This window comes from Apodemus sylvaticus, chromosome 8, assembly GCF_947179515.1.
Source record: "Apodemus sylvaticus chromosome 8, mApoSyl1.1, whole genome shotgun sequence".
NCBI lineage: Eukaryota > Metazoa > Chordata > Mammalia > Rodentia > Muridae > Apodemus > Apodemus sylvaticus.
This window is the reverse complement of record NC_067479.1, coordinates 75946106-75959897: the sequence shown is the minus strand read 5'-3', so window position 1 is coordinate 75959897 and position 13792 is coordinate 75946106. Positions and strand designations below refer to the sequence as shown.

At 43.1% G+C, this 13792-nt stretch overlaps 2 protein-coding genes and 1 pseudogene across 2 annotated transcripts in view; all 3 read left to right on the top strand.

The window, feature by feature from the left end:
• LOC127691635 (angiogenin-like) overlaps positions 1 to 13792 on the top strand; it is a 232547-nt pseudogene that overhangs the window by 33688 nt on the left and 185067 nt on the right.
• Positions 1 to 13792, top strand: part of LOC127691633 (angiogenin-like) — a 170913-nt gene that overhangs the window by 33688 nt on the left and 123433 nt on the right. The gene's annotated exons all lie outside the window — the stretch shown is intronic.
• On the top strand, positions 3006 to 3458 carry LOC127691626 (epididymal secretory protein E3-beta-like). Its single transcript, XM_052191588.1, has one exon. It carries the CDS (start codon positions 3006 to 3008, stop codon positions 3456 to 3458), a length of 453 nt encoding a protein of 150 aa, XP_052047548.1.

Here is a 13792-nt window from a genome sequence, read left to right as displayed (position 1 = left end):
GCTCTTCTCCCCCCTCTCCACGTGGTCATGGCCGGCCGCCTCCACACACTCTCTCTCTCTCTCTCTCTCTCTCTCTCTCTCTCTCTCTCTCTCTCTCTCTCTCTCTCTACCACTAACTCCCATCCCCTATTCTGAATAAACTCTATTCTATACCAAAAAAAAAAAAAAAAAAAAAAAAAACTGCATGGTATTGGCACAGTGACAGGCAAGTGGACCAATGGAATAGAATTGAAGAATCAGAAATGACCTATGGTCACTTGATCTTCGACAAAGGAGCAGAAAATATCCAGCGGAAAAAAGATAGCCTTTTCAACAAATAGTGCTGGTTCAACTGGAGGTCAGCGTGCAGAAGAATGCGAATTGATCCATTCTTATCTCCTTGTACTAACCTCAACTCCAAGTGGATCAAGGACCTCCACATAAAACCAGACACACTGAAACCAATAGAAAAGAAACTGGGGAAAACCCTTGAGGACTTGGGCACAGGGGGAAAGTTCCTGAACAGAACACCAATAACTTATGCTCTAAGATCAAGAATTAGCAAATGGGACCTCATAAAATTACAAAGTTTCTGTAAGGCAAAGGACACTGTCAAAAGGACAAATCAGCAACCAACAAATTGGTTTTGTTTTCTTATGACAGGATTGCCCAGGCTGGCCTGAAATTACTGAGCCTCCTGCTTCCATTTTCTACCAGATAAGATACCACACCAGGCTTTGAAAAAACAATTTGAATATAAAAGGATGCATGCAGACATTCTCACACCAAGGCAAACTGGAGAGAAGCTCCACCAGCTGAACTCCTAGTGCCCCTTGCTTTATTAACATAAAGCATACCCATCGCCTCAATTTATCTACACATTGCACTTTTGACCATGCACTCTCACTTCTTGGTGACATCGATGTAGTTCACATCTTGCCAAACTCTTTACAGAATATGGCCTAGCCATTCATGCACTTTACCTTGAAAGCTTAAAGTTTTAGGGACAACTTTCTGGTTGTGTCTTGAAAACCACTGACCATGCCTCTCTGGAGTCACCTCTCCCCAATACTTTGAAATTTCTTAGTGCCTTTTCATTCTTTTTTGATGGTCCTTGCCTAAGGCTACTCTCAGGGTGAACCTGAGTTTTCCACATGAGGAGATACAGAACAGGTTCACATAAAAATATGTTCCTGACCCTGTCCTCCAGGCCACCACCCCCTCAAGCCCAAAGCATAGCACTTTACAAGGTCATTCTTTTTACTGCTGTGGACGTTCCCCTCAAAGTTTTTTTGGGAGCACTGAAAAGGACTTAGACTCTGCTCTTCAGATCTCCATACCTCTGTGCCGACCATAAACAGTCACCTGTGCACTGATTAGGTAAGTTAGAAGGACTGGTGTGTAGGAAACTTGGTTGAAAGGTCAGAAATCATTGGAAAGAGATTGACTGATATTTTAGTGTTAAGGATGAAAATTGTCCAAAATCATAGAAAACAGGACAGTATTAACCCCAAAGATGTGGCTCCCACCCTACCTCCCCCTTTTCCATCTATCAAAGTAATTTTGTTGGCTCTTGAAGGTCTATCAGGCTGATATGCAGTCAGGACTTGAATAAGGTGAAAGACTCAACAGGGCCAGGCACACTTGATATAAATGAGTGTGGACTCTGTTTAAGCAGAAGTCTTTCTAACACTGGACTCTATCTTCTATCCAGTGTCACTCCTGTGAAGCTGGTTTTGTTTAGTCTTGGTATTTAGTTAATTGAAACAATATTTCAGACCTTCCTTTCCTTCTCGACAGGCAGCTCTAACAAACCATGATGTTTTTTGAGTGAATGTAGGATATGGTCCCTAAGAAAAGATGTGAGAGTTTAGAAATGGTGTTGTATCTCTCCTGGATTTGGGAGAAATGTTATAAGAAGGTCAAGATGGGAGCATCCCCATGGTACAATCAATGTGAAGTGCAACCTGGGCTACAATGTCAGGGACCCAAAGTCTTCCTTGAAGAGAAGTCTTTTGGATTTGATCTTCTGAGCATTGAGGAGTTAGAGCCTGCAAGAGAGCAGTAGGTTCCTTCCATTGCATAGAAGACTATTGGGGAACCTTGCTGTTAAAGTAGCAGTCCCCTATGACTGGATGGTTCTCTGATCTTGGTGAAATGCAGGGGCGGGGAGGGGGCCAGGGGGTTTCCCATTCCCTTTCTCAGCCCGGTTTACCTGTCTCTGCCTGTCTTTGGAGAGTGTCCCTTGTCTGAATAGTGACCTTGTTCCTAGCTCCCTGAAAGGCTGCATAACTCAGCACACATGCCCTGTTCTGGCTTCCTACCTGCACGATAATTTAGGTGCTGTACCATATAACCAAACAGCCCTTCCTGCTTGCTTGAAGCCATGACCAATTAGCCCTTTCCACCTGTACCCTAAAAAGGCCCTTATATACCGTATCCCTGAAACAATGAAATAGACCTGTCTCCCTGGAGTGGTCCCTAGAGGTCATTCTGTCCATAGTCCCCACCAAGCCCTACTCTCTGCCTCTACTCCCTTTCTCCCCTGAGTGCAGGAGAATGGGGGAGGGGAGGGTAAAAGAGAGGGCATATAGGAGGGACTTCCAGTCTTCAAAATGAATCCCATCTTCTTTATGCAGTTTTACTTTTAGCTCACTTAGTCTGCACATAGTTTTTATTTGCAATTAACTTTAGTATCTGATGAGTGTTATCTTCTCTGTGAAACAAAATTATGAAGAATAGAAATTTAAAGTACAGCTCAGCTTACAGGGCAGCATCTCATCATTTTCTTTTTGTTTCTGTTTTTTTTTGTTGTTGTTGTTTTGTTTTTGTTTTGTTTTGTTTTTTGTTTTTTTTGAGACAAGGTTTCTCTGTGTAGCCCTGGCTGTCCTGGAACTCACTCTGTAGACCAGGCTGGCCTTGAACTCAGAAATCCACCTACCTCTGCTTCCCAAGTGCTTGGATTAAAGGCATGCACCACCACTGCCTGGCTAACATTTTCTTTTCTTTGTCTTGTGGCCATTTAGATGTCCCTGGTGCCTGCTATGATGTCCTCTCTAAAAACTTGGAACATGCTCCTGCTCCTGCTGTGCCTGCAGTGTAGCCTACCAGCACAAAGCTCTTCCAGGAGGGAGTTTATGGAACACCATCACCTCAGTTCGCACAAAGTGTTCAGTGCCTACAGCTGTGATGTCCTCATGACAGATAAAGCTCTGAAACCGAAGCCCTCACACCTGTTTGTTTATATGACGTGGTACAAAGTTGAACATATATGCATTGGTAGCGACTGGAAAGATCGCTACAAAAACCTGTATGTTTGGGCTCAGACTCCCATTAAGGTCCTCAGGTGCCAGTGGGAGAGCTTAAAAAACAGATATACAGAGAGAAGGAGCTACAGCTATATTCAGTTCCATTGCAATGCTGATGGATATGTCGACAGCATAGAGGACATGAAGGTTCTTGAGCCCATCCTATTGTAAAAAGTCTCACTAGTTCTGGATGGTTCAGAAAGAGCAGTAAGTTGTTCTCAAATGTCACCACCCTCCCCCACTGTTCACTCCCCCACCCCACCCCGGTTGTCTGCCCCTAACCCTCCACCACCTACCCTCTACCCCTCTCCTCCACCCACTCATGTTCACCTACCTCTCACTCCCCCAGCCCCACCTCCCTCATCCATCCCCCATCCATCCCTCATCCTCTACCCCCTGATTACAATAGTTACTGTTTCTTCAGCTTTGCAATCTTATGCCAGTGTTTTGCAATCACATTGATTCTTGATATTACAATCGTGATTATGGGTTCTCTGCCTGAAATAACAACTTTCCTCCCTTGTTTGCCCACATTTATTCACATTTTTTTCATGAGAGAAAGCATTAGGGAGGACTTGCCTCCTCTTGCTGGGTTGGTTTTTAGTCTGGCTCTGCTGTCCTCGGGGAGAGCGAGACAGAGCACTATGGTGGAAATAACAATAATGCTTGGAAGAGCCTCACTTCATCAAGGCTGGAAAGTAGAAAGAGAAGGAAGGGGAAGAGTATGGGGATCAGATATGACCATGGTGGCTCCAGTGACTTACCTCCTCCAGGTGGGCCTCCAGATCTACTCATCTCTGAATTCATCAATGGATTAATCCACTGTCAAAGTCATTACAGCCTTCATGACCCAACTGGCAAATAAGCCTTCAACATGGGAGCCCAAGGGAAGACACTGGATAGCCAAACCATGGTAGCATCTTCTCTTGATTTATCCAAGATTTTTCCTGATATCATCATCTTTATGCCTATCCAAACTGAATGATCTTCCCTTCTATGAATAAATTGGTATTGCCATACACGTACACGTTATATCGAGTTTGTTCTGTATATTGGTGTGAGCAATGAAGCTACATGTAATATGAAGTTTTGCTAGATGTGAATATCTTATGCTTAGGCTCAAGGTATATTTTATGTATGCAGCTGCACACTTGCAATATACCTCCATGCTGACGAGGCTGTAGTACATTTTCCTAATTAGTGATTATTCGGGGGTGGGCCTAGCCCGTTGTGGGTAGAGTCATTCCAGGACTGGTGGTCCTGAGTTCTAAAAAAAAGCAAGCAGAGCAAACCACAAAGATCCAGATAGTAAGCAACACTCCTCCATGACCTCTGCATCAGTTCCTACCTCCAGGTTCCCGCCCTGTTTGAGGTCTGTCCTGACTTCCTTTGACAATGGTGAGCAGTGATATATGAAAGTGTAAGCCACATAAAGCCTTCCCTCCCCAGGTTGCTTTTGGTTGTGGTGTTTCAATAATCAAGCTGACTAAGACAGAGGTCAGGATGGTTCAGCAGCAGATATAGAGGTCTGAAGGAGAATATCCCTGTAAGTTCATGTGTTGGAACACGTAGTCCCCAGACTGTTTGGGAGGTGATAAAACCTTTTGACTGTGGAGCTTTGTGGGAGGAAGCACACCATTGGAGCAGTCTTAGAGAGTTTATAATCTCATCCAAATTCCAGTTTGATCTCTCTGCTTTCTGAATGTGATCTTTCAGCTTCCTGTTGCAGCTACCTGCTGCCATGCATCCCCATATTTATGGACTCTCTCCCTAGAACCATAAGCCACAATAGACTCTTTCTTCTATAACTTGCTTCTGACTGTGGCCATTTATTTCAGTCACAGAAAAATAACTAATCTAACTGGTAAGGCGTATTGCCCACAGGCCTCAAAACCTCAGACTCCTGTAAACCACTCCAGAGGTAGGAGAAAACTAATAACACAAAATTGTCTCTGACTTCCATGTGCAACATGTCACGCCATGTACACACCACACTCACACATACACATCACATATAGACACACATAATAATAATAATGTATCTTAGTCGCTTTAACATTTTTATTATGCTTATGTGTTTTTGTGGGGGGATGCATGTGTATGAGGATGCCTGTGGGGGCCAGAGGAGCTATATCACCAGAAGCTGGAGTTACTGATGGTTGTAAGCCACCTAAAGTGGGTTTTGGGAACCAAACTCATGTCCTCTGCAAGAGCAACTAAGCCCTAACCAGTGACATATCTCTCTAGCCACTCCCAACCCCAAAACTCCAAAATTTTTCTTCTGTTAATCATTCATGAACAGATAATATTTACTGATTCATTAGAACATTTGTCTTCAGGACCTGGGAAGACTGTTTTTTTCTTGGTGAAGTACTCAACATACAAGCATCAAGTCTTGAATTCAGATCCCCAGGGCCTGAAAGTTTTTGGTTTGGAATTCAAGAGGGAGTTTGGGGTACACTAGGTAAGAGATTCATTAGAAGAGAAGAGTTATTAACTGTTGTATTCTGTAGCTGCCTGCAGCTACTACGAACTGGGTTGCTGGAACAGAAGCTGAGGGATAGATGGGGAAGGGGCAAAAAGAACGAGGCCAGGAGTATACTTTACTGATCGAGGCCCCAACTTTAATCGAGGTCATACCTTTTAACAGTTTGAGCAAATCCCTCCCCCCAGACTCCAGGCTGAGTTCTGGAGAAGTCTTCTGGTGGTCAGTCCTTGGCTCTATAGCTCAGGCAGCAGGGTGGGTCACCTGCTTAATTCAGGAATTCGTAGACCTGGAGGAACAAAGAACTTAACCTTCACTCTGAGCTTCTCCACCCTAGGATAAAAATTCCTGCTGTAACCTACTTCCCTATTATGCCCTAACATCAGATTCCTGCCCCTAGCCAGGAATTGTCCTTGACCAATGTCAAGTTCCTACCATGTGGCATGACACCCCAGTATGGCTCTGTACAATTAACACCATGGACAGTTTGCAGTATGGCAAGAGCTCGGAAGAGAGTTCACACCCATATGGCAGAGTGAGGGGTACTTTCTCATGGTCTTAGAGAAGGGGAGAATTCCAGCAATTAGGCTGTCTCTTATTTCCTGATAAATGGCAGGGGATGGAAGAAAGTCTTGCACTGACTAGAATCAATAGCTGTGAGGGAGGGGGAGCACTTTATCAGGTTGTATTGTATCTATTATACTGCTGACCTTCCCAGACGGTTTGAATAGTTATGGCTCCCATAGACTGAGTTTCATCAATACCCATGAGTATTGGTATTGTTAGAAGGTGGCTTTGTCAGAGTAGGTGTGGCCTTGTTGGAGGAAATGTGTCACTTTGGAGACAGGATTCAAGGTCTATGCTCAAGCTATGCCCAGAGTGGAACACAGTCTCCTTCTGCTGCCTTGGGATCAAGATGAAGAACTCTCAGCTCCTTCTCCATGACCATGCATGCTTCCATGCCGCCATGCTTACAATCATGATGAAAATGGACCTAAGCCTCTAAAACAGTAAGCTAGTCTCTCCATGTCTTAGGACTTTATTGCTGTGAGGACATACCATGGCCATAGCAACTTGTTTTAAGGAAAACATTTAATTGTGATTAGCTTACAGTTTCACAAACCACACAAACACCAATCTCAGCAAGATAGGGATAATTTATTGAGCATTTGGCCCCGGACTTATTGATCAGGGCTGCAAACCAGACTCAGAAGTTGATTGTGACCCCCCAGCCAGAATCCTACAGAGGTTTTAAGCCTGAAATCCACAAACATGTATGCCAAATTATTCCACCAATCGGGATTTAGTCATAGGGGACTTCCTTAGGAAGGTATCTTTGTTATACACATATCCTGTTCCCATTGGCTGGGCATTCAATCATGGCAGAGTGACTTGCCTTGCCTAGCATCCATGTCCCACCTTGCCAACCTGTCTATCAGTTCCCCATGTACATGTCTCTTTCTGCCAAGTAGGATGTCAGTTCTCATCGAGGTTTTGAGTCCAAATTTATTGTGTCTATTTACACAAAGTATTTCTAACTGACCTCTATTGTGATTGGTTTCCAAGAACACCAAAGCACAGGACTGAACAGAATATGCAATCAACTCAGGCATGAGAAAGTTTCCTAGTAACAGTCATAAGAACATATGAGAAAGTTTCCTTGTAACAGTAATAACAGCATTAACTGGCTGGCAGGCTAGACAGCAGTTACCTAGGCCTTAACAATCTCTTGGATGTGATTTAGCTGTTGTTACTATTTATTAAAAGCTGATATGTGTGTGTGTGTGTGTGTGAGAGAGAGAGAGAGAGAGAGAGAGAGAGAGAGAGAGAGAAATTGTTCCTCTAGAGAACCATGACTAATATACTCCCCTAATTTTTGATTGATTAGTTTAAACAAAGAAAGAAGAGGTTAATACCCCTAAACATTGGGCAGGTAAATATGTTTAGGACCTACCTTGAACATGTCTGACCTTCCTGGACCAGTCAGCTGTAAGGGGTCCCTGCTTGAGGGAGAGAAGTGCAAAGAGCTCAGATCAGCGAGGTGATGGAGAAGCTGGAAGCTTGGATTTCTGCTTTCTCCCCTTCCTATCATTGGTGCCTTTTCTTATCAGTCAATCAGTCTGGCATATGCCCAGCCCTAGTCTGGCATTTGGTTTCTGTCTTTTCTAGCTTTCCTATCTTTTTTCCGTTTTCTTTTTCTTTTTAAATATTGTTCTCATTTTTCCTTCCCTTTACCCAACATACTTCTTCCCTTCCCTTCCCTTCCCTTCCCTTCCCTTCCCTTCCCTTCCCTTCCCTTCCCTTCCTTTCTCTTCCCTTCCTGTTCTCCTTTCCTGGTATATAGGGCCTTGGTCACTCAACTTCCTGAGGGATGGAGACTGGTGTATGGTATCTGAGGGTGTATCTTTACCACTCAATCTATCTTCACTCTTTCTTTTCTTTATTCTTGCCTCTACCATTTCTCTCCGGATGCTTTTCTCTTTTCCACTTCCCACTTAACACTAACTACTGACTCCATTGTGATTCCTCCCTGTTTTTCTTTCCTCCAGGTAGATCCACAGGAACTGCTAGGCCAGCATACATTATAGATACTATTGCTTTCCCTTTCTGAGCTGTTAGAAATAAGCTCAGTCTGTCATGAGTTCCTTTAAGGAGAAACAATGATATGAAAGTGTAAGCCAAATAAACCCTTTCTTCCCCAACTTGTTTTTGACATGGTGTTTGGTCACAGTAATAGTAACCCTAAGACAGAGTCCATTGTCTCAATTGTTTGGGAGCTAAAGAGTAGGGTACAGTTGTCTTTCTTTCGAGTATCTCCCAGAATCGTTCTAGGAGGTTTGGGGAAGACAGACAAGATGCCTGGCCAGAGAGGAGACCTCCAGGGTGAGCCCTGCCACTTCTGGTCCCTTTCCATCATCTTCTGTGCCTGGCATGGAGTATTCAAGATAGAACAGAGCAGAGCTAAAGATAAACCAAAACCATAAACATTTTCTGGAGAAAATACACAATGAAATGGCTTAGGGAGGCCAGGTTACCCTGAGTGTAGGGAGCCCCATCATGACCTGTAAACAAAGTGTTTCTTATGGTGCTTATAAGGTTTACAGATCAAAGGGTCCCTCTTTTCCAGCTGGGAAGTGATCCCTTATAAACAAGGAGGACACCAAGTGTGTGAGATGACTCTCTTAGCCTGTACCTGATGTGAAGCAATGACAGCATTTAGGACTTAGAAAACAATGCCCTGTCTCACCTTAGGGCTGAAGGTTGTTCACAGTAGAAGCCTGCTCTCTGTAACTGCTCTGATCTTGCACTTAGACTGGTCCCGCCCCCACCTCTGAGCTCGAGGATAACAACCATGCATACCACAGCCCATTTTATGTGGTGCTTGGAGTGTAAGCCAGGACTTCGTGCATGTGAGGCAAGCAAGTGCTCTACCAACTACATTCCCAGGCCTGGAAGAACAAGCTCTTCAAGGAAGAAATTGACAATTGTTTTTTACATGACATACAAATAAAATCAGCATCCCTAGGAGGAATGAGGATGCTGAGGCAGTGGGGTGATGTGGCACAAGGGTGGCTTTCATGTTCCAGTCATTTAAGCACTTACACCTATGTAAGCCAAGAAAGTGCAAGATTAAAATAAAATAAGCATTATTTACTTTGTGTAAATAAAAGAAAAGATTTTTCAAATTATAGAATCACAGGCCAGTACAAAGATCTGCCTCCTCATTGGATGGCGGGGAATGGAGGATTGAAGGGGAGAGGGGAAGATCCTAAATGCTTATTTATTGGATAGTAATAGAAAGAGGCTGGAGGAGTTCTGTTGTCGTAGAGCAGATGGTCATTATCACCCTCCACAAGCTACATGCTTCTTATGGCACCGGGCATAAAAACTGAGCATCTCAGCATCAGATGTATAGACTGAGGACATGGCCACTCCAAGGTATGGGCGAGGGGAAGGTTCTTATTGTAGACAGGAGGGAGAGAACAGCCAGAGGTACCTGGGAGTGAACAGAGCAGAGCTAGCAGTAGAATGAACATGGGCAGAAGACTGGACTGAGCCATGGGGAGCAGATGAGACAAGAGGAGAAAGAGATAACCCAGAAAGAGGGGGTAAAATAGAGCACATGGCCAGAGTTCAGGGCTATAGAGAACGTGATGGGAAGCTCAGGAGCTGGAGAAGTTTAGGATAGGGTGAGGGGTGAGAAGAGCAACTGGTAGTTGTGATACGGAGAGAGTCTGGAGGTCAACATGCACTTTGACAGCTATAGGCACCACAGATAACCATTACTTCCTTCTGACAGTGATGAGGAAAGTTTCCTTGGCAGAGGGGTTTGGTCCCAGACTTCAGGGGCATAGAGCTTCCTACAAACTCGGCATTCTGCAAGAGGGATTTTGAGCTAGAGGATGACTTTTATGTAAGTCCATGTTTTCAAAAAAATAAGTGTGCATACATGTGTGGAGGGGTGTATGCACTAGTGAGCACATGTGTATGCGTGCGTGAGTGCATGCATATGTATACAAGTAAAAATACTTCATGTCATATACCCTTCTTGTCAATAACAGTTTAGGCCACCTTTTCCATTATGTCATTCTAGATATTGTCATGAGGATTTTTAACCAGGGTGATCTTGTCTGGAAGAAAAATCAGAGAAAAAATCCTCCTGAATATTACTGGAACAGACTGTTAGCATATTTGATGATCAAATACAGTGTGAATTGCCCAGGAACCAATACTGAGCTTCATGCCTTGTTGTTGGGAACCAGAGAGCTTGTCTCAAGCCCCCAGCTAAGCTGTTTGCACAGGTTTCTCGAGAGCAAAACATCCCGTGGCTTAGCTTGATTCCTGCCTTCCTGCCTGGTGTGGTACGGACTTCCCAGGTGCCTGACCTGTGATTATAATTGTTTTTTTCCTGTTCCCTTCCCTGGCCTCTAGTATATATATTGCTGATCTCTCAGTAAAGCTTTGACATTCTCCTTGCAGAATGACCCGTGTCTGTGTTTTTTGTTGATCTCCCAGGCCTACACCTGATACTCGGTACTGTGGCAGGAGTACTCGGTACTTCTCAAATGGAAGTCCCACCGAGATTGGGAAAGAGAGGAGCACCTGACAGGTTTGTTCCAAGCCGGCGAAAGGAAGAGGAATGTATTGGGGAATATATGTTTCAAGAAACAAAGTAAAAGTGAGTACAGGATGGCACCATGGGGATAACAAGTTCCACCTTAAAATTGGTGGATCAACTGGTGGTTCTGCTTAGGTAACAGGTATTGGGTTCAAGGTTAAAACAGCTAGGGTGTGACAGCAAATTGGGATGGTGAATTTTATTAGGCAAATTGTCAGCAGTCTAAAACTGCATCAGGCAAGAGGAATGGGGCATAAAATAAAACAAAATAAAATAAAAAGAGTAAAAGACAAAAAACAGATTTTAGACACATGGAAGAGAGAGAAAGAGAGAAGGAAAATGGATTAAAAACATCAAAACAGATGTCCTGTTTCCTCTATGGACTCTACTGGAGATACTATTAGTACTGGTTACAAGTGCTCTTTCCTCTCTATGTATTGTCTTTGGTGCACCAATTTGTATGTGTCTGTCCTTGTTTCATTGTTTGAATGATTGTCCTATGTTTCATGTTGAAAAGAAAAAATGGTAAAAACTTTATCTACTGGAGGTCCATCTCTTGATCCAGTTTCAGTTTACACAGCAGAGGCTGATTTAAGATGCCCTGCATTTAGCTAGGAGTCAAGCACAGCTAGAGAAAAGCTGCTTTTAAAAGGGCCAGCAGCTTCTCAAGTTCTAGGGCAAGTAGGCTGATGGTTATTTCTCCTATTGGAGTGCTTTTTCTCTTGAAATTGCAGCTAGAAAAAAAAGTTTGGTTTAAATTTATAAGATTCATGTAGTTGCTTCATTTTTGTTTCTGATTGGTCTTAAAGGTATAAGTATGTTTTGCATGTCTTGACTATAGAGTATTGGCCTATAAGTTATTGGGCATGATTAAAAATTATTACATTGGTAACAAAAAGTTATTTTAAAACTTGTAACTCGGGGTTGGAGTTATATTAAACAACAACACATGGCATGACCAAACCCAGGAAAAACAGGCTTCTAAGATATTTCTAAATTGGCAAAATATTTTATGTAATTCTTATCCTAGAAATTAGACTTATAAGGGATAAGATTTAAAACAATGTCTTTTTAATGAGGTATTATAAGTTGTACTGTCATGCATTCAAACATAAGAACTTGCAGACAAACTTTATGATTTTAAGAATGATAAACGTTAAAAACAGCTGTGGCTGGTATAGGCCTGTTGCCACTTTTTCACAAGCTTTGTTGTAGAAAAAACAGTGGTAGAAGCAATATTCCAAGTTAAAACAGATTTGCAAAGGACATTTCAGAAAGAGGGGCCAGGAAGCGTTCCTGTGACTGCCTTCGCCCTATGGAGACTAGTCAGGGATGCTCTCTTGAATACCGATGCTAAGGTTAAGGATCAGATGTTCGAGATTAAAAGAACATTCAGAGTAGCACAAGATGATGCCTCAAAGGAGTCTTTGAAGGCATCCAAATCAGAGAGTGAGACAGAATTATCTGAGGAGGAGGAGGAGATTTTAGAAAAAAGAATTGAAATTAAAATTAAAGAAATGTAAAGAGCAAAGAGTATCTTCTTCCCGACCACCTAGTAAAAATCCTTTCTTTAAAGAAAAGGGGGCTTCTGCTCCTCCAGCATATGAACCTTATCCAGCCCTTGATTGGTGTTATGAAGAACCAACACCAAAAGGGGGAGTAGTTTTTCTGAACCTATTTCTAATACAAAAGCAGCATATCCTGTGATTAAGTTTCCTGATCCTGCTAATCCAGGACAGGTGATAAGACATCATGTGCCTTTGAGTTTTAAAGAGTTGAAGAGCCTAAAGGAAACTGTTTCTTCCTATGGACCTTTAGCCCCTTTTACCTCAGCCATTTTTGAATCATATGCTACTTGTAATTTGACTCCTGGGAATTGGCAACAATTATGCCGAGCAGTCCTGAGTGGGGGAGATTATTTACTTTGGAGAGGAGCATTCAGGAGCAATGTGTTCAGTTAGCCAGAATAAACGCAAATGCAGGATTCCCTCAGAGAAATGTGGAGATGTTAACAGGGACTGGACCCTATGCTGAGCTTCATAATCAGATTCAATATGATCCTGCTGTATATGCTCAAATTTCATCTGCTGCCATTAGGGCTTGGAAAGCTTTACCTAATAAAGCAGCTGGGGATCAATTGTCTAAGGTAATTCAAGGGCCTTCTGAACCTTTTCAAGAGTTTGTGGATAGATTGTTACAACTTGCTGGAAAATTGTTTGGAGATGCAGATACAGCAATGCCTATAGTAAAACAATTGGCCTTTAAAAATGCAAACAAATATTGTAAAGAAGCTATCAGACCACATAGAACAAAACGTTTGAATGATTATATTAGAATTTGCAAAGAAATTGATGGTAATTATGTCATGGGGCAGGTTATGGCAACTGCCATGCAAAAAGGTTCTAATGGAAGTAAAACTTGTTTTGGATGTGGATTACTGGGACATTTTTAAAAGAGAATGTCCTAAAAATAGAGGGACTTCAGGTCCTGAATTATGTCCTCGCTGTCGCAAAGGACACCATTGGAGTAATGAGTGCAGATCTAAAGAAGATGCAAAAGGCCGGCCTCTCTATCCTCCGGGAAACAAGGAAGTGGGCCTGCTCCGGTGTCCTCAAACCAGAGTATACAGAGTCATGAATACCCCTGCCATAACCCCGATACCAATTCGGCTTGTTCCTCAAGCCAACCCTTTCATGTCCAAGACCTTGTCAGAGGTACCCCAGGAAGTGCAGGATTGGACCTCTGCTCATCCACCAGAGCAGTATTGATGCCTCAAATGGGTCCTCAGGCCCTAGGCACTGGAGTCTACGGACCTCTACCATCTGGAAGCATGGGCCTTCTTTTAGGACGCAGTAGTGCCTTAATCAAAGGAATAAGGATCCTTCCCGGGGTAATTGATGC